We start from the raw sequence: 27,535 nt of genomic DNA on the forward strand, positions 1-27,535 counted from the left end.
TGTATAAGTAGGGGCATAGCGAGCAGATCGAGGGACGTGCCCCTACTGAAAGGTCTATTCGACATTGGTGAGGCCTCATCTGGAGTACTGTGTCCAGTTTTGGGCCCCACACTTCAAGAAGGATGTGGATAAATTGGAGAGAGTCCAGTGAAGGGCAACAAAAATGATTAGGGGACTGGAACACATGAGTTATGAGGAGAGGCTGAGGGAGCTGGGATTGTTTAGCCTGCAGAAGAGAAGAATGAGGGGGGATTTGATAGCTGCTTTCAACTACCTGAAAGGGGGTTCCAAAGAGGATGGCTCTAGACTGTTCTCAATGGTAGCAGATGACAGAACGAGGAGTAATGGTCTCAAGTTGCAGTGGGGGAGTTTTAGATTGGATATTAGGAAAAACTTTTTCACTAAGAGGGTGGTGAAACACTGGAATGCGTTACCTAGGGAGGTGGTAGAATCTCCTTCCTTAGAGGTTTTTAAGGTCAGGCTTGACAAAGCCCTGTCTGGGATGATTTAACTGGGAATTGGTCCTGCTTCGAGCAGGGGGTTGGACTAGATGACCTTCTGGGGTCCCTTCCAACCCTGATATTCTATGATTCTATCATTCACAGTAATGTTGTATACTATGTGTATGTACGTACTAGAATGATATATTATATTGTATTAATGATTAAACCCCTTAGTTCTTTTTACAATGCTTACAGAAGATGATCAGGGCATGATGGATTTTGAGGATGGGGATTTTGATGAACCGATGGAAGCGGATATACCAGAGACTGCCGGGGCCCTGAAGAAAGAACAGAAACTAGAAGAGAAAGAGGCACAGAAAGTGGTTTCTGTGAAGGAAGATGCATCCTTTTTGTAAGGATCTGTGGTTGCAAAAAACCTTTTTTGCTGAAAGATGTTCTGTTTATGACTTTATTATATTTGGACTTGATATTTACATATTTATTTTTTCTCAAGGCACTGTTCTGTGATTGCACTGTAGGGACTTTAAAAATGTGCAGGCTGAAGGGAGTAGATTGGCTGACTGCTACTTAAAAAAAGGGATATTTCATGTTTCTGGGGAGAGACCATTCCTGTCTGGAAAAAAGAAAAGGAGTACTTGTGGCACCTTAGAGACTAACCAATTTATTTGAGCATAAGCTTTCGTGAGCTACAGCCGATGCTTATGCTCAAATGAATTGGTTAGTCTCTAAGGTGCCACAAGTACTCCTTTTCTTTTTGCGAATACAGACTAACACGGCTGTTACTCCTGAAACCTGTCATTCCTGTCTGGGTAAACAGTGAAATGTTTTAGGTTAAGTGCTCAATGTATATTGCAAAGAGCTGGTGACGTAATGTGGAATGCTTAGTGCTGATGAGCAGGAATCACTAAAGATTTATATTACCAAATACCTTATAATTGCCCAAAACATGAATGATCGTTAAAGCCAGTTTCCCATGGCAAAGAGTGATGCCATTGAAGTTAAAAATGCAAAAGTAATGACTTCAAAACTCTCCTATATAAGAAAAAGACCTTAAAGCACATTTTTAATACTGTTTCATGACTGAAAATTATGAGAAGTCAAATCATGGTTTGAAGTGTACGAAGTTTTTCATAGAAACAAGTAATGACTCTGTCCCACCCCAAATAGCTTACAGTTGAAGGTAGCCTTGCAAACTGATGGGATTATTCATGCTGTAACGACTTGCATGTCTAGGGTCTGTCTAATAGTCTAAAGCAACTTTCAGTGCCTGTCTGCTGGATATACGAGAGCTATATTTGTGGGGGAAATAATGGAGTATTCCATATTAGCTAGTTCTGGTGACGGATCTTAAGTCATGTCTTTTCAAAAGTTATGGTTGTAGTGAACATACAACCTTACTCATCTGTTTTTCAATACTTGCAGAAGTTCTTTTCTCCCCGATATGTCCTGTTGGACCAGAATGGATAAGGATGAAATTGATTTAGTTGCCTCAGAAGTTCAAGTGGACCCCGGTTGCCTGCCACTAGTGAACGGGGAAGATGGTGATCAAGTCTTTAGGTTTTATTGGCTGGATGCTTACGAAGATCAGTATAGTCAACCAGGTATCTACACATTTAAAGATGGAAAGTAACTCTCTCGTTCCCTTCATTCAATTCTCGCCATTAAGGCTGGGATTTTCAATGGAGCCCGAGGGATGCCTAGCTGCCCTCTAAGCCTGTTGAAGTTCTCCCCCGGAAGTTGCTTTGTAACTTGCACAGGGTTATTCCTCCCTCTATATGATATAACCACTTGACAAAATGAAAGTCTTGTCTATTATGTTTGGTCTGTTATAGTGTTAGGGGGAAGGAAAAGGATTTTAGTGCTGTTAAATCAAGGGAATATGCCGACATTCTTTACCTCTGTGTGCTAGGAATGAGTTGATGTCTCTATCTTCTTGGGTAAGTGGTACAATAGTTAAATGAACTGGTCTCTTGCTTTTGAAAATCTAATCTGAAATCCTGATTAGATCATTCGTTTGGTCTCCTGTGTCCTGATAAACCTGTCTTTTTGTATTACAAGTCACATGTGTTGTAGGAGAGGAGGCAGACTGGTTGTGCAATAGATGATGTTGTGCAAAAATGTTCATAAAGCTCTGCCAAGATACCTCAGTCCTAGCTCGCTTATTTCATAGCTCTAGTGCTTTTGGAACCTGTCTTTCATGCATATCAACCTCATTCAAACTCTTAGTGGTAGAGGAAAAATACCTATTTTGGAGGCTTTGGACTAGTGCTCCAAGTGCTAAGTATAATGCATGTTGCAGTTACACCTTTCTTAAGTTGTGGTGCCAAGGGGTTAAATAGGAGTCGGTCTTTTTGTATGCTGAGTGCATTGAAAAGCTTCCTCATGAGAGCAGCTAGTGATCACTGAAGTCATGGTGAAATCAGTTATTCTAATATAAAATAGCTACTCTTAAAGACCCTGCTATTGTTTTTTACTTCTATCTTGGCTTGAAAGTTAGTGGTTGCTGAATGGAACATAATTATGAAAGGATTTATTTTTCTTGCATATGAGAAGAGATATCCTGTCCTTATTGTGACATTTTCAAGGTTGAATAATAGACTGCACCTGGTTTCAATTAGTAGTGTGGGGGGGAGTAAATTTTGACATTGTTTATGCCCATTTTCCATAAAAATCATGAAACTATTAAACAAAAACAATGTCAAATACATTGCTTGAAATGAAGCTAGACTGCAAGATAAATAAGACTCTAAAATCATTTGTAACTTTGAAATAGACTCTGTTTTCCGTCATGATTCCCTTTAACTGTTTTATGGAGAGAATTGGAAGGCTGTACTCCTATCTTAAAAATTCGAAGAAATGAATAATAAAATAAAACAATAGGTGTCCATCTGGTGCTCTGGTCACCTGTCCCATAGCTTAAAAAGCTAAGAAGAAACCAAGAATTACTCATAAATATCTCAACCTTAGCTCACACCCTTATTAAAAGCTTAATGAAGGAGGAGGGGGAGAAAGAGAATCTGGGCTCTGGTAGATCAAGGGAGCAAGTCCTGAAATTGAAGGTCTTCCTCCCCCCCCCCCCCCCCAAATTGTTTATTATTGAAGGAGCTCCAGCTCCCACCCCTCTAATCTCAGTAATGGCAGTATGTTGGAGGAGGAGAGAGAAATCTCCAGTAACCAAGTCCAAAATTATGTAGGGATTTTTTTATAGGTTAACACTAGGCTTATCGGAATGTGATTTTTATTTTTTAATAATTTTGGGTGGGGAATAAAATGTTTGTTTTGAAGCATTTTTAAAATTTTTTATCAATGTAGATTTTCATGGTTGTGGGAGATTATGGGAAGAGGTTCAGATGACAGTGGGGAGTCAGACAGTGATTGAATGACAGAAGATCTTGAGATTCAAAAAGTGAAGGCTTTATAACTTGTTAATGTTGTATAATGTTAAAACACATCGTTGACATCATGTCAGACTATACAGAGTAAACATTCTTGTTCTTGAGCAGCAGTGTTCTTAATTTTTACTGTCTGTTAAAATCTACCATTATCAATAGAAATATTTGTGTGGGGGGGGGGAGGGTGGAGGGCGGAGTGAAATTGACGTTTACGAATAAAAATGTAATCCTTCCAAGCCTAGTTAAAACCAAACTCCTGAATTCTACCCAGAAGCTGATTGAAAGGTAACAGCACTAGTTTAATGTGCTCCCATCTTACAAGTCCACTTAAGTTGGCTGCAGCATTCTGTGCTAGCTTCAATTTTCAAATATTTCCAAGGTGTAATTCCATGTAGCGTGCATTATAGCTGGTTCGTGATACCTTACTCTTGCGGTGACACAGATGTGGATAATTGTGGCAAGGTCCACAATGAAAAGAAAAGATTGGTGAAAAAGCTGTTTTGGCTACACCTGTTACCTGGACATCCAGGAGCACCCTGAATTTAATAGCATCCCCAAGTTGTCCACTGTACTGTCGCACTCCCTTTGTGAGGGGTGCTGATGTAAATTCCACCAACTTCCAGTTGCTTCCCCTAGCCTCACTGTTCTCTCTCTATTACCTGGATGGAGTCACAACCAGCTAGCTGTCATACAAGACCTAAGTTTTCTAGGCATTGGGAAATGCATCCCATTGTTCCAGAAGAGTCAGATGTGATGGGGATGTAGAGCTGGGTACTTTCGGCATACTGAATGCAATGAACTCTCCTCACTAACCCTCCTAGTGGCCCCGTATACACACTGGAAAAAGACAGGTGACCAGCACGGTGCAAGAGAGCCCTTGGGGCAGGGGAATTATTTCATTGATTTCATTGATCTGGAGTTGTAGGAAAGATTGTTGTACTTGTGGGGTCTTGTTTTTTCTGTGTGCTTTTTTTTTTTTGAGTAGTGAATTGTCAAATATAAAACTTTCTGGATTTTACTATGGGAATTATTGCTGCTAAAATTTGTAAGTTTGGGACTTGAAGCTGATAAATACTATTAAGTGAAATTTTCAGTGGATTGCAGAAGGCCTTCCACCGACTTCATTGGGTACAAAGGAGTCTTAATTTTGGAGAACTGAGTAAGGAACTGTCAGCAGATGGAACTGTTCAAGGACTACACATTGGAAATTACTTTGGTCCTGGGGATGAATTAATCTTTATTTAGTTATACTTAAAATGGCAGCTTTTCTGCTAGCAGCGTCTTTGAGAATTTTTGGTTCCCTAATATCTAGTTTTCTCTTCCTTTCTCAGGTGTGGTATTTCTGTTTGGTAAAGTGTGGATTGAATCAGCAGAGACCTATGTCAGCTGTTGTGTGACAGTGAAAAATATTGAGAGAACTATCTATCTACTGCCACGTGAGATGGTAGGCCTGAATTTCAGTGGTCTGCTGATAGGAAGCTAGTGAAGTAAAATGCCTTTTGACGTGTTTATATGGCTGAAACAAGCTGTGCTGATCATTGCAAATGTGATATTCATCATGCGAAAAGCAGAGTAGAATATCCCTGATTTTCAAGCTATAATGACGTGGCTAAGAAAAAGACAGTTCCTTTACCTGAAACTAATGGTGGCAGTCTTCTTGAGTGACCTCCTGCTTACCATGTTAAGTTTCCAAGTCCTCTGTTTTCAGTAGTATTTCATAAATTTGATGTTTTGTGAACTAATATATTTTGGTGCCATAACATTCCTTGGCTACAAGCTTTGATTGTATGTCAAGTTTACCCATTAAAACAACTCTAACGAAATTAACAAGCCAACAAAATTCAATGTTGTCAGAATCTGTAAATGAAATAATTTGATTTGACTGTCTTTAAAGCAAATGGACCTAACTTCTGGTAAAGAGACGGAGAATCCTGTGACTATGGTGAATGTCTACCAAGAATTTAATGACCAGATTGCTGTAAAATACAAGATCATGAAGTTCAGATCCAAGGTTTGTCTCTCTTGTACATCATGCTCAATCCCCTCCTATTTTTCTGTTTTCGGAGGGCAGAAAACTTTCAGTGGATAGCAATTCTGGTTGGTGTGTGGGTGGAAAAGGCAAAGTTATATCTGGCGTGCATGTGTCTGTTTTCCTGTAACCGCCAAGCAGTGACTGACTGAATCTTTCTCAACTCAAGAATAAGTGAAGCAGAGTTTGGAGATGGGCCTAGTATAGAACAGAATTTTAACCCCAAAGCAAATATGATTAATGGCAGAATGTTGAGATCTAAGGCTGTATCCTGACTTTTCACACTACGACTTGTTACATTGAAAGCAGTTTTCAAATATGGTTATGACCAAACAGTTTGTATACGTGCCATCATGATTATAAATGTCAAACCCTGCTAAAATCCTGCCAACGGATTAGTTAATAGAACAGTTTTAGCCAACACAACTTTGTGAATCAGTTTTGTTTCTATATTGTGGACCCCAAACCACTAATGGAACTGTTTCAGGGTCTTCCTTCTTCCTCCCCATCTCTGCCACATATACTAGAAGTCAGTGTAGTACATTTATGTAGCACTTCCTGTTTGCTGTAATACACTTTTTGCCCAAAGCTTGCTGAGGGATACACGCAACATGGCTTCGCTTATTAGAGAAAATATACATGCCCAGGTGAACTAGCAACTAAATGGCAGTCCTTTTGTGATGCTCACAGTACTGATTTCTGGACTGCCAATATTCATTTCTCTTAAACATCCTAATTTTTGTAACGAATATTGAGCACAAGAGGGAAAACCACCTGTGGCCCTCTGGATAGGGCACTGGGCTAGGACTCGAAATTTGGTTCTTCCATTGACCTGCTGTGACACTGAACAAATTGTTTCACCTTGTTGCTTATTTTTTCCCTTCCACTTTTTATCTGTTTTTCTCTTTAGACTTTAAGCTTTCTTGGGCAGGAACTGTTTATTATGTGACTGTACAATGCCTAGCATATTAGGGGGTCCTGATCTTGGGTGGAGCTTCTAGACACTACTGTACTGCAAACCATTAATAAGGCAGATAACATTCCCTTTAGGATTAGGATGCCATCTTGAGATCTACACCGTTCATTGGATCACTAGTTGTGCTTGACATTTGTGATTCCTCTACGTATTTGAGCCACTCCACAAGTAGTTAAGAGAATGGTGAAACGGAAAAGGTTGCTCTATCGGAAAATAGAGGCAGACACGATGTGGGATATAGAATTGGTGTCAGAGAAATCTGTTCATAAAGGTACAGTTCTGCAAAGCAAAATATGCAGAAATTGTGCTAGCAAGGGCATCACAAATCTGGACTGAAGAGCATTGCTTGAGCTGTGTGAGGAAGCTTATTCAATCACTTCACAAACAAACTCATTAACTTTTTTTTCCCTTTTCCCTCTTTTAATATGTGTGGATAAAATGCAAGTGTGTCTTTGCAGTCCAGTCTTGGATGAAGATGAGTGCAGTGCTAGCATCATGTTTCTTCAATTAAGTGCTCAGATGGCTCTTCCTACTTTTTGGAGTATCTTTGGAGTATCAAGTTGAGAGTTCACAAAGAATTACAGTATAATTTTGGGATTAGTTTTGATTTTCTTGGATTAGTGATCAGTGCTGTCATTATACCCTTGTGTAAAATGTTTGGCAAGTGGTTTGAAAGGCAGAGGAAAACAGAGGAAGAATGAATAAAAACACGTGTGTAAAATGAGGGGAAAATCAAAATATTGATGGACAACTCTAAATGTTCTAAAGCATGATGCAAATGCAAGTGCTTCCCAAATGCCTCTTAAATAGCAAGTTCACCCAATAAATATCATACATCTGTGCAGCAAATATGTAACAGTGCAGTATTTTCAGCCTTCAATAGTGGACAGATTGTATGATTCTTTGGCACATTCCAGCAACACACATTTCATCTGTTTAAGAATTTCTTATGATCAAAATAATTCTGACAAGTTTACCTTTGAATTTTTTTCACTGTTTCTACTTGTGTGTTCTCATTATAATGTACTTGTAAATGAGAGATGTAGGTGAGTAGTTTAAGATTGGGTGTACAGCAAGGATATGGTAGCTCACTGCTCAGGAAGAACCCTGAAGTTGAGAAAATAACTAAAGTTTAATGAAGCGGGCTTCAATAACAGTGACTTGGAAGCATATGCTTTGGATTGTCCTTTGAAAAGGTGCTGAAGGATCAGAAGAACTCTTTTTTTTTTTTTTTTTTTTTTTTAAACTTGTGCACGTGCAAAGTGACAGTTAAAAGATGATACGGGAAAAGATGATAAAGATTAAAATAAAGATACAACTGCGGGTAGAGATTATAGATGTTTGAAAGTGGGGTAAGCCACAGTGCAAAACCCTCTTTTATACAGACACAGTGTGTCTAAACTGGGTGTTGCAGTTACCCCAGTACAAGTCTTGTCCGTATAGACAGGCCTGTATTTCAACATGATGATGATAGCTTTATTCATTGCATAGCAAGATATCAAACAGAGGCCTTCTGTGTGAAGACGAAATACTGATCTGAGAGAGGACAAGCAAATGTTGTATCTTACTGTTCAGATGGGAATTTGCTACCAGGTCTGAATTGACTTTTCTGTGTGTATTAAGACTTTAGCTAGATGGGGAAGGCTAGGGGGAATGGTCTCCTATAAAGCTTTAGCTAAAGTATGCTTATGTAGTGTTCAATCATAGTTCCTGCATTGCCAAAAAAGGATGGGAAAAATTAATACCTTCAATCATATGATATGCATCTTTGTGAACTTTTTTCAAAGAACATGCCTTTTATTGAGGCATTAATACTTCAGTATTAAAACATGCTTGGCCTGTTCTTTATCTTTCAATAAACAAAACTACAGTAGTAAAAGGCTTGCTTTCTAGTCTATGAAAGTTTGCTAATTCTTTGAAATTCTTCTCGCTCAAGTTGCCTTTGATTTCAATGGGAGCTGCAGGATTAGGCCTAAGAAACAAATACAGCTTTCCTTGAAGTCGATTTTAAAATTGTAAATTAGCTTCTCCAAGACCATTAGGCTTAAACAATGACTTTTTTTAAAAAAAGGATTGGCTCTAAAATTTTGCCCTGTAGCTTTAATGTTTTATATTCAGTTCATCCATTAACAGTGCTATTTTTGAAATATTTGGAGGAAGTTTTCATTAATTTTATAGCAAGTTGACTTCAGATACCAATGCCTTTTTCAAAATAAATTGATTATAATGGAGGAAATAATTAATCTTCTTTGTTTTCATGTTGAAGTGACAAAGCTACAGTGGCTATGTGCAGAGCTGGCTGAAACTCAGGATTTCTGGTTTGTGGGAAATATTGGTTTTGTTCCAGTTCAGATCAAAAATTGAAACTTCCCAGAAACTGGAAATTCCATAAGTTTCATTTTTGGAAACACTGACACATGATGTTTCTGAAACAAAATATGATCTTGGATACCCCAACAGCTGCTGACTGAAATTGATGTGATTAGCAGTAGTAAAACTGACAAGATTTTCTGAATAGCGGCGGTGAAACTGACAAGAATCCTGTAAATTTCAGTTGATAGCTGCCAGCGCTTGCACTTTTGTGGCAGCACTGCTCAAAAACCTCTCCTAAAAAAATGATTGAAAGTATTTAAGTGAAAATATTGCTACATACCAAGCTGATGTGACCCGCTCAATAGAACTACATCTAATCCATGACCCGATAATTTATATTGGAACAAAGGGAAGATAACGTCAATCAAGGAAGTGCGTGCTTTAAAAAAGTAAACTGTAAAGTCTTAGAATCAATCTGGGAAACTTTAAAAGATGATCCAAAATGGATGTATGGGAACACTAATTTTGTGCTGGGAGTAACTTCATGGACACAGAATTGTCCAAGTAGAATGACTTTTGTAACACTTTGAAGAAATATAATAGGTATTAGATAGTGAGAGAGAATAATATGTATTATTGTAACACCTACAAGCTCCACTCATGAACCGGGACCCCATTGTATTAGGTGCTGTACAGAACACAAAGACAGTAAAGGGTAAGCTTTGCCAACAGAACCGTCACACTTGGGAAGTTCCTGCCATGCCACCTTTTATGTGGGCCCAGCGGGGCTTCTCGGACACTCTGGCTGCTACTGGAAATAACAGTAACTTAAATCACTGGTTATATTGGAGATGCTGTGAGAAGTGATGACATCTGGCATTAGCACACCATTGCTTGTGGCAGTAATTTTATATGTGGCCATCAAAGCTTTGCCAACACCAAACTTGGGATTGTGAGTAGACTCTGTAAGGCATAGCATTTTCCCATACACCTGCCACTGATTGTGGCAGGAATGGAGCCTGTTCAAGTCAAGTTGGGCAAGTTCTTAACAAATCAATTTGAAAGCAACATGACTCCAGTCTGAAACTTATCAGCCAATCATTGCTTCTCCATGTCTAATCTCTGAAAGGAACACTTCATGGGCAGATAGCATTTTTATGGCTCTTTACACGTCACTGTAATTCTGATCAGAGGGGCTCACATGCTCTCTTTTACTCCATAGTCAGGTTAAATTCACAAGAAGTGGTTTGAACCTATGTGTTTAAAAAGACAAGACAGTAGTGGACAAGTCCTGGTTTATGACTAGGGCCAGTAGGACCTCTGGCAATACAAATAACACACGCCACAAGTGACTCCTCACCATCCATTTGCATAATGGCTGCAATGTGCTGTTCTCCAGCTGGTGCAATAGCATAGGTTAGCCATGCAAATCCAGAATCCTTAGCCTCCAGGAAATTTTAACATAGTTTTGAACAGTAAGGCTATATCTACACTGCGCACCTAACAACAGCACGACTGTGCCACTACGGCCATGCCATTGTAAGGCATGTAGTGTAGCCACTCTTTGTAGTGTAGCCACTCGCCAGGAGAGAGCTCTTCTGATGACCAAATAAAGCCACTCCCTACGAGGGATGGAGAGCTGTCTACACTGGTGCTTTTCATCATTAAAACTTTTGTCATATGGGGTTTTCCCCCCATACCTCTGAGCAACAAAAGTTTTAACGCTAAAAGTGGAGTGCAGACAAGGACTAAGTGTGGTTGCAGCCTGCTTTAGCATCGCTGGTAGCTTATGAACATGACGTTGGAGACCTACTTGTCCAATAATAAAGCTGCTGCTTTATTTAGCTGCTGTAAGGAGAGTAATGAGATCAGATGAATGAGCATTTGCATCACGTTTGGTTTTTATTCCTTTCTTTCTCTTATTGGGAAGAATGTTCAGTATGCTGATATTTTAAAAAAAATCTTAGCATCTAATACATAGTATTTAAAATGTATTTCTTTTGCATAGAAAGTTGAAAAGAATTATGCTTTTGAGATCCCGGATGTTCCAGTGAAGTCTGACTACCTAGAAGTTAGGTACCTGGTGAGTAAAACTAATCTGATTAGAGGCCACATCACTGGAATAGTTCTGTTGAACTTAATCTTATTTAAGTACATATATTAACATAATTTTGTCCTTATTTATGGCTACACCCACTTCACAACGTGTAAACTAGTTGCTTTTTATTTTTAAAATTTTGTCTTTTGAAGCTTATTTAACTTAGTGTTTTTTGTTTGCTTGTTTTCCTTATATCATTGATGTGCTGGCCAGTCCCTGCCATAGCTAGTTAATTACAATGAAACTGAAAGTGAATAACAAATTAAAACATTTTAAATCCGTATATCATAGATCTACTAAAGCTTTCTATATATCTCGGTGTTAGCTGCACTCCCCAAAAAATAAAACATGATGAAATTAAAACAATAATTTCATCCATCAATGTTAATGACTTATTAATTATGGAGATATCTATTCCTGATTAGTCAGGCTTTCTTTTTCATTTTTTTGTTTACTTTTGTGCCATTTGGGCTCAGTTAAACAATGTATTTGAATGTGTGTAACTTTAAACACCCACAGGGGACTGTTCTCAAGCCTAAAATCAGGCATATGCTTAAGTGCCTTGTGATAGCAGGACATTTGTGTGTAGTCCGTTTAATCATTTGTATTGGTCTTTTATGAGGCTCCTGGGCAAGAGAAACTTGGAGTGACAGACCCACAAGTTCCCAGCGGGACTCTGGGACAGGGATAGTAACAACAAATTTTAATCATTTAAAAAAAAAAACTGACAAGGTTTCAAATTGACAGTGTTCCCTTCTAAATACATTTTGTTAATTGCTGAGAAGGGGACATTAAAGGCACCATCTTAATGCATTCAGCCACTTTGCAGGGATTAAGGTCATATCTGAAGGGTGAAGTAAATGCATGTTAGCTGCCCAAAATGCTGCTTTAGCACTTCAGGAGCATTCTAATCTTATTGGTCTGCAAACAGTGGCTGTAGCTGGAAAGCTGTCAGATGCATAAAACAATATAATTAACTTGCAGTATTTACTTAAGCAGTTTCTATATTAAAAATGTTGAGTTATGTGGGTCATGGCTGATACCAGCACACTCTTGTTTCCTATATAGACACAGATTTTGGCATTTACATTTTTGGATCAATTTCCTGGCTTATGTGTAGGCTTGCAGATTTTCCTTTTTTTTTTTTTTTTTAAATATATAATTTCCACAGATAATATGGGTTTATTTTTAAGGATTTTTTTTTCTTCTTTTTTTCCTATTTAAATTTTCACAGTTGGGGAAAATTAAAGAAGAGGCCAGACAATTTTTTAATTACAGTAGACCTTGAGTTTCAAAAAGTTAAGCTTTATAAATCATGAAAACACAAATTGTTAACATCACATATCAAAATATACAGAGTAAATATCTTTAAGTCAACAAACCATACCTGTTTTTACTTTTCATTCACTAGTTTGTAACAAGCCTAATTTAAAATTCAGTGGATTCTGACTCTAAGTTCTCAAGCAACATTTTTCTTACTTTTCATATCGGTACATTTCAGTTGTTGTTATTGATGGGAATACTTTTTCATTGGTTTGTGTAAGTTCAGTGAAATTGATGTTTGCAGATATTTACTGATAAAAATGGAATCCACCAAAACCTACTTATGCAGAGTTTTGTTAAAACAATAGTCTGATACTTCTTGGGTTGCTATAATACATTCTGATGTGATGGAGTTTCACTCATGTGAAACTGGCACATTTCAGATATGGTTTAGTTTGTTTATACTGCTGCTTGAGCATAATATGTTGACATGCCCTTTTTTTTTTTAAATAAAATGACTTATCCCTTTCTTTTGATTATGTCAGGCTGAATTCCCCCGGCTTCCTCAAGATCTGAAAGGAGAGACATTTTCTCATGTATTTGGAACTAACACTTCTAGCCTGGAAGTTCTCTTGATGAGTAGGAAGATCAAAGGACCAAGCTGGCTGGAGATAAAAAATCCACGTATGAGGATTTGCATGTCAAATACTTAATAAATTGCTGAAAAATAAATTTGGAGGGGGATAGTAGATGAGTTGACCAGTACAGTTCTATTTTGTCAAATCTTTCAGAAGTTCTTGAGGGCCGTATTCTGAGAAGCAATGTTTAGATTTCATAAACAGGACCTATTAGAAAGCAGTTTATTTTGAGAGGCAAGCAAGATTTGCTTAATTGGTCTCTTTTCAATGTTGACAGCTCTTGAACTGATTTCTCCCCTCGCTTCCTTCACCCTTTCCCCCCAATTCTGTACTCTCTGTTTTGTGCTCTTTGGGACTTGATCCTTCAGAATGTCACTTTTTATACAAAAGTGGGCAACAGCACCACAGTAGTAAGGTAACTGGGCTTCTTGTGATACTCCCCCTTAAAGAGGAGAGGGAAGGAAAAACTTGATTTGATTCTGCGACCAAATTTCTAAATGGTTCTGAGTGTCCGTTTAGCTCCAGTAATGCCTAAATTCCTGTAACATTTTACACTGTGGCAATCGCCATGCTTGGCTCAGAGACCGTGTTTGATCATAAGTGTTTAATTTTAACTTTACTCTGAGTTCTGGAACTGTTTCTGGGTAACACCCAGTACAAATTACTCCATCAGTAGTTTATACAAAATGACATGGTTGGAAACACCCAGTGTGCTTTCAACTTAAGTCATTGATTGAGTGTTTGTCTATGGGGATCCTACTCTGTGTGCATGTGCACCTCATACACATTCAGAATCTTTAAACATTAGTGTCTCTGGAGCCATGCCTTCTCCCTACATGTCTTCATGCTCCCAGCAACCACAGGGCATAAAGGGCAGAGCAGCTGCAACCATCTCTTAGTTCTCTCTTACCAGCTTTGGCAGTGAGATGGAACCAGGCAGTGTCTGCCTGCTGCCCTGTAGTCCGTTCTCTATCCTTATCTAGCTTGTTAGGGTTAATTCCTTAAATATCTCCTGTGTTTTCTTCAACTTTTTCTTTCTTTGTTCTGTGTTTTTAAAAGACACCTTATTTTCTCTCAGCACCTTGTGCCACAACCACTTAAAATAGCAGCTTCAAATCCTGCCCATCTTGTGACTGGCTTATTCCCCTTCTAGACAGTTTGTTTTTGTCTTGGTGAGAGCCTTGTACCTAATTGATGCTCCATCTGCCAGTTGTCTGTTCTCCAGAACAAGAAAATTGAGAGAGGCTAAAATTGTGTCTTCTGGAGCAGCCTGTGAGGAGCATTTCAGACCCACAAGAATGGGCATGGAACTCCAAGATGGGACTTTCCACCTCTTAGTCTGTGTGCTCCCATGATATCCAGGATGCAGCTGCAAAGGCTGGTATCAGTAAGAAGTCAAATTCGGGACTGACTGGCCAAAAGCCTTGGTAGCCAAAGACATGCTCAGTACTATTAGCTGCTCCAGCAACAAAGACAAGTACTGCCTCTTCCACACAGAGCTAAGGTAGATCAGAACATTGGATCAAATCTGGTACTGATCTTACTTCCTTGAGAAAGGAAAAGTTGAGAGGCCTCAGGAGAGCTATTTCTTTTACATTCAGTTCTTTGGAGGAGAGTGAAGTCCTCATACTAAAGGGGCAAGTGACACTGATTCAACTTTCTTCTTGGCACTGAAGGGCTCTGAGGCTACTCTGGTCCCTACATCTGGTACGGATTCCTACAAAAAATTGAAATAGTTCCTCAGTTGATAGTGTCACTAACTGTTCTGGTTATTGCATTATTGGTGATGGAAGTTATCTCTTCTCCCATACCATTTTTGCTATTGAGTGCGCGTCATCCGGCACTGACTCAAATGTCTCAGCTCCTGGTACAGACGTTGCCTGAGAGATCAGCACTGCAGATAGAGGAGACCTTTTCCTGACCATGCTTTCTTCCCCATCCAGTGCCGCTGCGAGCCTTCACCTCATCGCTCTCCAAGATCAGGAGATGATTCATTCCTCCAGTCCAGAATCCCTCATTTCAGAGCCCCAGCTTACCCGCCATGTGGATGGCATATGGCGGAATCAAAGTCTCCTGTATGCATGTCCTCTAATTCTCTCTAATATCCAGGATGATATGGAAAGTCTGAATGCAGCAGATCCTGATAGTTCCTTGTTGGCTGAGGCATTTTTGGCTAATGGGTCACTTCCAAATGTCAACTCAGCCTCCAATAGCAATTCCAAACTGTTCAGAAATAATATCATAGGACAACGGTCACATTGAACCCAGACTTGAAATTGTTACACATGACAAGCTTGCATGTTGGCTGGGTTAAGTGCCACTGACAGAGACTGTTTGTTATATGCACAAGAAATCCTGTGGTGAAGCAGGAGTCCCTAATGAGTAATGAAAAATGTACTCCTCGCAGGTGAAAAGATTTTCTTTTTGGGCAGCCCAGCACAACCTTGATCCATTTGGAGATTCCTGTTACCAAGATCCTTAATTATATCATCCATCTACACTTTTCTGGATTCTCATTCTGTTCAGTTACAGTCCCACCTTGCAGTAATTTCGGCATGCCACTCACCCAGAGTCATGTTTGTTTTTTTCTTACACTTCTGCATCCAGATTTTTAAGAATTGCTTCCCGCTTCCCACTGATTTAGGAAGCCACCTCCCAAATGGGATCATAATATTGTCCTTTGAGGACTCCCTTTGAACCCTCTTCTGAATACTCTATACCACCTTACTCTCAAGATATCTTTTTATCATCCCCACTGTGTCAGACAGAAGGGTCCGTGAACTCCAAAGTCTCACGGCCAACCCTTCTTGTATAACATTCCACGAAGATAAGATGGTTTTGAGAAGCCGTCCTAAATTTATTCCCAAACTCGTGTCAGACTTTCAGTTAAATTAATATTAGTCTCCCTCTTTTTCTTCCAAAACCGCACACTTATCCAGAGGAGAAGAAACTTCATATTTTAGCTGTAGTGAGGGTCTTGCTATGCTACCTGACCAGGACAAAGCCCATTTTCAGCAATGCCCCTGCCTTTTTTGTTGTTATAAGTGGTGATTCCAGAGGACATGCCATTTTTTCCTCTGAGATTATTTAAATGGATCACCTAGCGTATTTCATTTTTCTGTCATATGGCTGCTGTTCCTTTTCCTCTAAATATCACAGGCCATTTGACTAGAGCTCAGGCTTCAGCAGACAAGGAAGCATCCCCATTCTCTCAGAACTGCAAGGCAGCCATTTCAAATAGTCCTCTCATTTTTGTTAAACATTATGTCCTTGACCTGGCTGCAAGATCAGATACCAAATTTGGGAGGGCAGTGTTAAAATAGCTGATTAGTTAGTGGTAGTCTGGACTCCTCAGTTCAACCTTCCAGATAGGACACTGCTTGCCAGTCACCTAGAGGTGATATCCACATGGACAAATGTTCAAAGAATTAAAAACGTTACTTATCTTATAGTAACTTTGTTTTTTCATGATGTTTTGTCGGTGTGGATCCTACAACCTACTTTTCTTCCCTGTTTTTTCAGAATCTCCCTTAAATGGAGATTCTGAATGAGCAAGGGAACTGACTGATGGTTACGGCTTCTCTGCCCTTGGTTAGGGGACACGAGGACAAGCAGGGCACAGACATTTCAGTGACATTTCAGTTTCACTAATAACCTGGTATTCAGCTGTTAGATGAGTTTCATCTCACAAGCATACTTAAAGGGATATGCAGGGACAGAACAACTTGGAGTGCCAGTTATTGTAAGGTAACCATTTTTTTTTTTTTTTTTTTTTCTCCTCATGATGACCTTATCATTCTTGTAAGTGGCTCGTTTGTTTCCACAGAGCCCTTGAGTCATTCAGTCAGTTGGTGTAAGGTGGAGGCAACGGCCCTGAAACCTGACTTGGTGAATGTAGTTAAAGATCTTCCTCCTCCTCCTCTTGTGATCATGTCTCTCAGCATGAGGACAATTCAGAATGTGAAGACTCACCAGCATGAGGTAAATCATCAGTTTTGGTGGTGATTGATTTTTTTCTATGGCATATGCTAAGTAAGAATTGGTAACTGGAAAAACTTCACCAATCAAAAAGCCTTGATTGTGATGTCTGCAATAGACCTGATTCTGTGGATCTGATTCCGTAGTGAGATCTGTGCAGGTGAACCCCTCTGTGGGCTGATGTGTCCATCTGCTCAGAGCTCATTACAAGATCAGGGTCTCAGTTTGTATATAAAATTTTGTTCTTTTATGGAAAACACCCCAAAATGCAATCTTTGGTTATAGAAGACTAAATAAATCTTTTTCTTTTAAAGAAACACACAACAGATTATATACACCCAATAATGTGGCTTTTAAGCATTATGTATTCTGGGTAAAATAAAGGATTGCCTCTGATAAACAAATTTTTAAAGCAGAATGGGAAACAGATTTAAACTCTCATACTAGCTGTTATGCTGCCGCCACTTTTTATTCATCAAGATAGAATACCACAACAATAGACTCTCTTGTCATAACTATAAAGGGAAGGGTAACCACCTTTCTATATACAGTGCTATAAAATCTCTCCTGGCCAGAGGCAAAATCCTTTCACTTGTAAAGGTTAAGAAGCTAAGGTAACCTCGCTAGCACCTGACCCAAAATGACCAATGAGGGGACAAGATACTTTCAAATCTGGAGGCGGGGAAAAAGGCTTTGGTCTGTCTGTCTGTGATACCTTTGCCAGGAACAGATCAAGGATGCAAGCCCTCCAACTCCTGTAAAGTTAGTAAGTAATCTAGCTAGAAAATACATTAGGTTTTCTTTGTTTTGGCTTGTAAATTTGCTGTGTTGAAGGAATGTGTATTCCTGTTTTTGTGTCTTTTTGTAATTTAAGGTTTTGCCTAGAGGGATTCTCTGTTTTGAATCTGACTGCCTGTGAGATTATCTTCCATTCTAATCTTACAGAGTGTTTCTTTTCTTTTTGTTCTTCTATTAAAGTTCTGTTTTTTAAGAATCTGATTGTGTTCTTAGGGTCCTAAGAAACCCAAGCTAGTCTGTGCTCAAGTTGTTTGTTCTCAAGCCTCCTCAGGAAAGGAGATGTAAGGGCTTGGGGGGATTGCTGGGGGAAGAGGAACTTCAAGTGGTCCTTTTCCTCGGTTCTTTGTTAGAGCGCTTGGTGGTGGCAGCCTACCCTAGTCCAAATGCAAAGATTTTGTGCCTTGGGGAAGTTTTTAACCTAAGCTGGTAGAAATAAGCTTAGGGGCTCTTCCATGCAGGTACCCACATCTGTACCCCAGAGTTCAGAGTGGGGAAGGAACCTTGACAACTCTAGACCAGTGGTGGGCAACCTGTGGCCTGGCCTCATGCAGCCCGTCAGGGTAATCCACTGGTGGGCCACGAGACAGTGTTTACATTGACCGTCAGCAGGCATGGCCGCCCTCAGCTCTCGGTGGCTGCGGTTCACTGTTGCTGGCCAATGGAAGCTGCAGGAACCAGCAGCCAGCACGTCTCTGGCCATTGGTCAATGTAAACACTGTCTTGTGGCCTGCTGGTGGATTACCCTGACAGGCTGCATGTGGCCCGCGGACCACAGGTTGCCCACCACTGCTTTATACTACCCACTGTAATTAAATGCTTTAAACTTTATATTTTAAACATGCTAACAAGTTGTTCTCACCATGTTAACTTTCTAAAACCTGCATTAACCAGAATAAAGTTCCAAAAAAGCTAAAGCTAATACTGACCTACTAGCCTGTAGTACAAGATACCAGTATTGATTATATGTACAGATTATTTGTACTGTTTCCAACAAACTCTTTTATTGAAGCTGGTCAGAAACATTCCGGCAAAGTGTTTTTTGTCAGAGTTTGGCCAATTCACGAAAATTGAAAGATTCTGTGGAGAGCAAGTTCCAACGGAATCTGCCAGCTTGCCTGCCTACCTCCTCAACAGCTGGTCTCGTGGCTTGCTGAAGAGCCTGCTCTTTCCAGGCTTCTGGCTCCTCAGCAAGCCGAGTGCTTGTGTCTTTTTGGCACCCCAGAGTTCCTGGCACTGAGGCAGTCCTCCTAGCAGAGTGCCCCAGTGTTGGGGACAACAAGCTCTGTCCCCCCCCATTCACTGGCGCTTCATTTTCTATTTGCAGAAAACGTCAAAATTTTGGAGTTTTGTTCCAAATCTGAACAAAACTCTGTTTTGAAATACCAAAATCCTTCATGAAGCAGAGTTTCCTCTCTCCACCCAGTTCTGTATTTGATATCAAAATCAAATAGTAGTATTTCTTGAATGGTGGTTTGTGCTACTTAAGATCAATAAACAATGCTGAAGACTTCAGCAATTTGCAGCTGCAATTCACGTAAAGTAGGCGATTGCCTTTTTTTAAAAAGGAGGAGCAGTTGGAGAAGGCTGTTCAAAAGAGAGTGGAGGGATAGAAGGAAAGGGGTAATTTGATACTGTTAACCTGATGTAAATATGCAGATGCACATCAGTGTGTTTATTATCACAGTATTTCTCATTTCTTGGTGTAGGTCATGGCTGTTGCAGCTCTAGTCCATCAAAGATTTTGTTTGGATAAAGCACCTCCTCAGCCTCCTTTCCAGACACACTTCTGTGGTGAGTATCTGGACCAGGTTATGGGTAGAGCAATTTTAAAGATTTGCTTCAATAACTTCACTTGACTCTTTTTAATATCTATTTTTAAAATCTTTATTGGAAAGAAGTACAAGCGAGAATTTATATGTGAACAGCGCTTTCCCCACTGTCTGTCAGCAGTAATGGTATGATGCCTGAGTGGTGGTGGGGAGAGAGTTAATTAGGTGAGGTGAATAGATTTTTTTCACTACCCAACGGTTTCCTCCTTATTTTTAAACTTAGTTGATATTCCATTTACTTGGTAGAAATCTTAGGGTTTTTCTATGAAGGCAAAGTAACCTCCCTCCAAATATCCTCTGCCTCTTTCTGTCCTCTTTCTCCTCTCGCTTGTTGCTTTTTTTAAAAAAAAGTTTTTATTTAATTTAAAAACAGTTCAGTCTTTTAAAGTAAAAGTTCAGCTAGAAGTGGGCCAGCAATAGCTTCATTCAGTTCCTTTTTAAAAGTCTGAACTGAGATCTCAAGGCAGTAATATGAAATTAAGAAACATGAAAACTTAAAAGATGCACAGTTGAGCATGTGGGTGTGATCAACTGTATTATCAACCCAGAATGCCTTTATGTAGCCCCAGATCCCAACTGATAGTCACGCAGAGTTTTGGATGCCCTTAGAGGCAGGGGTCCAGGAGCTAGCATGTAAACTGCAAGTGCTCCATGGCACAGTTTGAGAATGGGGCTAATGACATATAATTAGGGTTTAGGCTTGCAAGGAATAGATTTTTATTGGTAAAGGTTGATAAACATCAATTTCACCACTCTCACAAATGATGAAAAAATATTTCCATCGATGACGATCAAAATTTACAGATAGGCAAAGTAAGAAAAATACTGCTTGGGAACTTACTAGAGTATGATTTATGGATATTAATTTGTATATTTCAACACGGGATGTTGACAATTTGTTTTAACAGTTACAAAGATTTAACTTTTTGAATCTCAACATCTACTGTTAAATCATTTTGCCTGCCCCTCCTCTTTTTTTCCTGATTTTTCCCTCATAATTTCCCACAATCGTGAACATTTAAATAAATAAAAAATAGAAAAAATGCTTAAAAATATACCGATACTATCTGTCAATTATTAAAAAAATCTAATTCTGCCAACCCTACATCTAATAGTTTTACTTTTATTGGATTTATTTATTGCTAATTTCTTTTAAAATAACTACCACTCTGAAAAACAAAATCCATGTAATTTTAACTCAAAAGCCATGGCAGAGTTTAAATTTCTTTAAACATAGCATTGCCAGCAGATGGAGGGACGTGATCGTTCCCCTCTATTCGACATTGGTCCAGTTTTGGGCCCCACACTACAAGAAGGATGTGGAAAAACTGGAAAGAGTCCAGCGGAGGGCAACAAAAATGATTAGGGGATAGGAACACATGACTTATGAGGAGAGGCTGAGGGAACTGGGATTGTTTAGTCTGTGGAAGAGAATAATGAGGGGAGATTTGATAGTTGCTTTCAACTACCTGAAAGGGGGTTCCAAAGAGAGTGGTTCTAGACTGTTCTCAGTGGTAGCAGATGACAGAACAAGGAGTAGTGGTCTCAAGCTGCAGTGGGGAAGGTTTAGGTTGGATATTAGGAAAAACTTTTTCACTAGGAGGGTGGTGAAACACTGGAATGCGTTACCTAGGGAGTTGGTGGAATCTCCTTCCTTAGATAGTTTTAAGGTCAGGCTTGACAAAGCCCTGGCTGGGATGATTTAGTTGGGGATTGGTCCTGCTTTGAGCAGGGGGTTGGACTAGATGACCTCCTGAGGTCCCTTCCAACCATATACTATGATTCTATAGCTGAGACTTCTATAAAAAAGAAGTCCCTGTTAAAAGCAAGATGTTAGATTAGATTGTCCTCTGCTTATCTGTTCTTGTTCAGTGACAACTCAATTTCCATCCCAGAAAACTAGCTTTTTAATCAAGTTTAAACTCTTAAATTTAGTTTTAGAGTAGATAGCTTCATTTTAATTCAGTTGTTGAGTCTTGGCATGGTCTTGACTTCATTTTGTATCTTGTACAGTGCCAAGCACAGTGTTACTACATAATAAGATAAAGGCGGCATTTCTTCTAGACTGTTGATCCAAAGACTCTTAGATAATCTTACCCAAAAAAACCCTTCTAACAAATGACATTGTTTTTCATACCATATGCTCAAATGAGACCAAACCACTTATGATTTCTTTTGCAGTTATTTCCAAACCAAACGATTGTATTTTCCCTTATGACTTCAAAGAAATCATTAAAAGCAAGGTAATTTATTTTCTTAACATTCAGAATAGAATGCCTTCTGAGATACTGCCTTTGAATTGTGGGGGAAGAGTTTTACATGGAGCAGTCTAGTGCACTAGCTTTCGTCTCTGAAAATGTACATTCAAATCTTTACATCATCTTTGAAAACATACCTGCTGATCTGTCACTACTTATATTACAAAACTGTCATATAATTTGGCACAGTTAGCAGTTCAGAAGGTTCAGGAAGAATGTTGCAGGTAAGATTTGAGGTACATTGGCAGAGCTTTGTGCGGCAGTTTACATTGTATTTTATTTTGTTATACTTATTTCAAGCTGGTTGTGTTAGTCTCTCATTTTCATGTGCGGTAAAGTCCATCCAAATTTCTTTTCAAAAATCCTCTTTTCATTTTAAAAGAGGCACTAAAAAGGTTGGCAGAACAAAAATGTAACCTACTCTTTTTGTGTGTGTGATATTAAACCTGTGGGCAAATGTTATGTATATCATATGTAGCACTGTCATGCTGTTCCTGACTCCTAGCAAGATTCTTGAAACACTTGTACCCGAAAGCAAAACAGAAAAGGGTATGTGAGAAAAGCTTTCTGTAGTCATGTGCATGAGAACAAGAAGCCTTTAATTATGAAGGAAAAAACTCTGCAGTGGTTTATTATTATTGTAGTCTTGTAACTCATCAGTGAAGGATCGGGTTTTTATTTTAAACTTTTAGTATTTATTGGGTCATTGAAACCAGGTACTCCCTCTTGCTCCTCTTAGAACGCTAACGTAGAGATTGCTGCAACGGAGAGAACGTTGCTGGGTTTTTTCCTTGCGAAGATTCACAAAATTGACCCAGATATTATTGTGGTAAGTAGCTATTAACTTGACTTTTTAATAGATAAGAACTAAGAAATATGTTGACTGGGCAGATGTTAACATAATTCTTGGTTTCTTTGTGCCCTTAAAGCTTTTACATTTATTTCACTCTGCATCATGATTTTAACTTGCTTTAGTGGTTATAAAATAGAGCAGGTGTACATACTTACACATGTGATATTGAATTGCTCTTCAGGAGTATGTTGTAGCCCTTATCACTTTAAATATTATTAAAAACATAACGACCCTCCTTAATTTAAAAAAAAAAAAAAGCTTTTGGGTTACCAGAGAAGGTGGAATATTGATACTTATGGGTCTATTCATCATCTGTCCAAATACTCATGTAATTTCTGTTAATGTCATTTGGATAGTTTGATACCAAAATCAAGACACAAATTTTTTTTTTTAAAAATCCATCGGTCAGTTAAGTTTATTTTGTGGCAAAATAAGCCTTTCTTTGTACTTGATAAATGCTTTATATGGGAAATGTGAGATTTATTTTTACCAAATTACTGAAGTGAGCAGTGCTGGCAAAATTAATAATGGCTGGCAACAAATATCCTCTTTAATAGTTTTATAATTGTTGTGGAAAGACTCTCTGTCAGTGAAAATGCTGATATCAACACTTCAAAATTTTGGATACTGCAAGTTAGGTAACTGAGTGGCCTGATTTTTCAGAGCTAAGCACCTGCAGTTCCCATTGACTTAAGCCTGGTGCACAATGACCCTTCTTTAGGGGAGCAGAAAGGTGTCTTTTAAAAATACTTCTGCATTCCCACTTCCTGAGTTGTGCTGTGTTCTTTCTGATTTCAGCTGAGGATTGGGACTAGTACCTTCAGGAAACAAATGGTTATATTTCTCTTGCATTTCTGAACTTTAAAAGGCATTATTTAGCTATGTTTGATTTTAAATATGTAAGAACTCTGCCTTTATGTACCATGCTGCATGGAATATGGTACTACTAGGATACCATGAATATATAACTTACATCAGTAGTTGGAGGGTTTTATGAGTGGAAGGAGAAGGAATTATTTAAACATGTCTTCACATGTGGTTAAATAGAGAATTTAAATTGAGATCTGTCACTAGCTGTGAGGCATGAGAATGAAATTGAAAGAACCTGTATGAACTGTGAGCCAATTATAATGAAACAAAGTTTATTTCAGTATTCTGCTGAGCAGTGTTGTTAATGTCAGGACTAATGAGTACTGCTGATGAATAAATTCCCTTAGAATTTCCAATAAGAGGTATGCTGATGATGCCATCAATTAGATTAGAATTCCTTTGCCCTTTATATTTTTTTTTTAAACACATGAAAGTAAGTCCTTTAATTTGCATTTGTTATAACCTTTTTCTGTTGCTTTCTTCTCGTGGCAAGGGTCATAATATTTATGGCTTTGATCTGGAAGTGCTGCTGCAGAGAATTAATGTGTGCAAAGTCCCTCACTGGTCCAAGATAGGTCGACTGAGGAGGTCCATCATGCCAAAGCTTGGGGTAAAAGATTGCTTAAGTCTCTCTTAAGTTCTTTTACATTGCATGTGATTAAAATGAATTAATTTAGCTAATGTATTTTGAATGCCTCTCTGATGTATTTTGACTGTTGGTCATGTTGGATTTCTTGCATCCCAGTTCAGACATAATGAATGTTTGTATGACTATTTTATTATAGTAATAAGCTAAACTAATTTTCAAGTTAGGCAAATTTAGTTTACATTTCTCAACTAGATGGTGGTAATGACAGATTAATAACTGTAATAGAGAAAAGATGTCTTTGTCTTTGTGTCTAGTGCAACTGTATAATGAGGGGAAAATGTGGCTTGGATTGACTGGTGAATCATCCCATAGAGAGTAGTTAAATTATATTTCACTAGTTTTATTACGTTCTTGTTCTGAGAACATGACATTCTGAATACTTAACTACAGCACCTCCCTCTTACATAGGTTTTTTTTTTTATAGGCCTATGCTTTTTTTTTCTATTTTCATCACAACCAGAAAACTCTTCAGTGTTTTAATTTCTCTTTTTCATAAGGATTTTTCTTCTTCTACATAGATACTCTCTTTGAAATTGGAAAAGGTAGGGGAAAGACAAACGAAATACTTTTTTAAGGGGAGGAGTTATTTTTGTCTTTTTATTAGCTATAAACACGATTAAAATATTTAATTAAATTGATAGCAAAAATTCCACTTTAAGTTAAACATTCAATTTTGTTTCTTCTCTCTTTCTTCTTCCCTTCACCACACTATCTGCTGATACTTGTGTTCACTTCATTCCCTGTTTTTCCCCACCAATGTGTCTTTGTTCTCCTCACTTGTTGTTTTTATGACTTTTTTGTGCTGTCAATTACTAAACTGCTTGTTAATATGCAAAAATTATGGTCTTTAAAAAAAAAAATTCAGATTCCATGCCAGACATTCATTCTTAGTTTCCTGATCCTGCAAACCCTTATGCATGTGCTTAATTTTACTACTGAGAGTTGTAAAATTTCAATGGGACTACATAATAACAGAATTAAGCACATACGTAAGGGTTTGCAGGATTGAGTCTTAGCTATTAAAGGGAGTCCTGTGCCCAGTCCTTCATATCCACAGGCTTTGCTGAAATATATCTAAAATTCCTTTAGGATCTGATCCAAGGCCCATTGATTTAAATGGAAGATTCCAACTGCCTTGAGTGGCCTTTGGATCAAGCCCCGTATGCATATATTTGAGTATGTGATGTTACATTATTATTTTTTTTTTTTTGCATGGATAAGGGTCGAGGTGGCTTTGCTGAAAGGAATGCAGCCTGTGGTCGGATGATCTGTGATGTGGAAATTTCAGCAAAAGAATTAATTCGTTGCAAGAGCTACCATTTATCTGAATTGGTCCATCAGATTTTGAAAACCGAGAGGGTAACAATTCCACCGGAAGAGATAAGAAATATGTACAGGTATATTGCTCAGTGTTTTTTTTTTTTTTTTTTTTTTTAATGCAGTTCTGTGTTGGGGAATGGCGCAGCATTTAATTTTTTTTAGTTTGTCTCCATATATAATTTTGTACTTGGTTTATCAGGCAGATGTGGGATTGAGTAGCAGGGTACTATACTTTTGTGTTTTTCATCTTAAAAGTATTTTACAAACACTGTTTCTCAGAACAGTGTTGCTGATCATGGCTTAGTCGTTCAAATAGAGATACAGTGTGAAAATGTTACTTTAGGTACATTAATAGAATAAACAATCTTGAATTACTATTTGCAACTAAATGAGTTTGCTTCATAATTTGGCACAGGTACACTGAAGAGATCTTAGAGCCATTGTACAGAATTTAGGTCTACTCTTCTGCAAAATTCGTACCGACATGTTTCAGGTTTAAACTTGACATTCTCCCTCTCTTTCCAGTGATTCGTCTCACTTACTGTACATGCTGGAGAACACCTGGACAGATGCCAGATTCATTCTGCAGATCATGTGTGAGCTGAATGTTCTTCCGCTAGCCCTGCAGATTACAAACATCTCTGGGAATGTTATGGTAATTTTGTTTTCGTTCCCTTCACCTAAAAAGCAACTATTGCCTTGTGCTTTCTGGGTTTGGTATGGTTAATGCCTCAGCTGAGTCAGTGCTTGTAAATTCCTTAACTATGCACTGTGAATAGTGTGCGTCATTTGTCCTTCAAAGAGATGAAAACTATTAGTTGGGGTACATTCAAATTTAGATGACCTCCATGGGATTTTTCTTTCTGACGTTAGAGTTTGTGCTATGAAAGTATTTAGGTGGAAATGGACAGATGGTTGTATCATTTGGTAGACCTGTTTATGTGTGGTGCAAAAGCCCCACAAACAAAATTACATAACCCTGAAAATAGATATTTACCTTGTAAAAGAAAATAGCATATATGAGAAGACTGTATCTGGTTGAAATCTATGTCTTAATTCATTTTTGTGCATCAATATTTTGGTTTCTCCAGTTTGTTTTGAATTCTTCTGTTTTTTTTCCTCCATAGTCAAGGACAATGATGGGTGGGCGATCAGAGCGTAATGAGTTCCTGCTGCTTCATGCTTTTTATGAGAGAGACTATATTGTGCCTGACAAGCAAGTTTTTAAAAAGCCTCAGCAGAAGCTGGTGGGTCCCAAATATATTCTTGTTTTGACTTACTTCTTCCATGATCTTTTTTAGATAAATTCTTATAAAAACACTAATACTTTTTTCCTTTGCACATCATTTTCTTTACGAAAACATGAAAAAGTAATTATATCCAATCACAGGAATAGTTTAACATCAGATCAACAAGAACTTTTTCCAAGATATAATAACAATTTGTCTTAAGTGTGAAGTGAAAAGCCTGTGGTTTAAAGGGACACTGTCAACTTGAAAAAACACATTGCTGTCTGAAGTTTTTTACCTATTATAATTACAGGAGCACTTAACTTCTTTCAAGATCAGTAATCTTATCAAATATTTTTTCAGGTTTTTTTTGTGTTTAATTTGTACATTTAATGGTACTTGGTATATAGTCAGTTCCTTTATTTTTCTGTGAACCAGTCAGTTTCTCCCTTGTTGAAAAGACCCTTATAGATACCAATAAGGTTTTTAGAAAAAACTTAATATCTTAATATCTTCTTCACACATGTGTCCCACTATAGGTGCGCATGCAGTTTGTGTGCAAATGTGACCAGCGTTTG

General features: G+C 38.4%; 1 protein-coding gene across 5 annotated transcripts in view; it reads left to right on the forward strand.

Annotated features, from left to right (window-relative positions):
* POLA1 (DNA polymerase alpha 1, catalytic subunit) overlaps positions 1 to 27,535 on the forward strand; it is a 353,938-nt gene that overhangs the window by 35,095 nt on the left and 291,308 nt on the right. For 4 of the 5 annotated variants that reach the window (XM_084617605.1, XM_084617603.1, XM_084617607.1 and 1 more), the window contains exons 9-22: positions 699 to 855; positions 1,887 to 2,065; positions 5,188 to 5,300; positions 5,751 to 5,867; positions 11,183 to 11,257; positions 13,081 to 13,219; positions 17,000 to 17,154; positions 19,656 to 19,740; positions 21,960 to 22,021; positions 22,776 to 22,865; positions 24,253 to 24,369; positions 25,630 to 25,805; positions 26,254 to 26,383; positions 26,856 to 26,975. In XM_084617605.1, the coding sequence (XP_084473731.1) occupies positions 699 to 855; positions 1,887 to 2,065; positions 5,188 to 5,300; positions 5,751 to 5,867; positions 11,183 to 11,257; positions 13,081 to 13,219; positions 17,000 to 17,154; positions 19,656 to 19,740; positions 21,960 to 22,021; positions 22,776 to 22,865; positions 24,253 to 24,369; positions 25,630 to 25,805; positions 26,254 to 26,383; positions 26,856 to 26,975 (1,715 nt within the window). The remainder of the gene's footprint in view (positions 1 to 698; positions 856 to 1,886; positions 2,066 to 5,187; positions 5,301 to 5,750; positions 5,868 to 11,182; positions 11,258 to 13,080; positions 13,220 to 16,999; positions 17,155 to 19,655; positions 19,741 to 21,959; positions 22,022 to 22,775; positions 22,866 to 24,252; positions 24,370 to 25,629; positions 25,806 to 26,253; positions 26,384 to 26,855; positions 26,976 to 27,535) is intronic. The other variant, XM_084617606.1, reaches the window with a different exon arrangement.

This window comes from Lepidochelys olivacea, assembly GCF_965140295.1.
Source record: "Lepidochelys olivacea isolate rLepOli2 genome assembly, chromosome: 1".
NCBI classification, from domain to species: domain Eukaryota; kingdom Metazoa; phylum Chordata; order Testudines; family Cheloniidae; genus Lepidochelys; species Lepidochelys olivacea.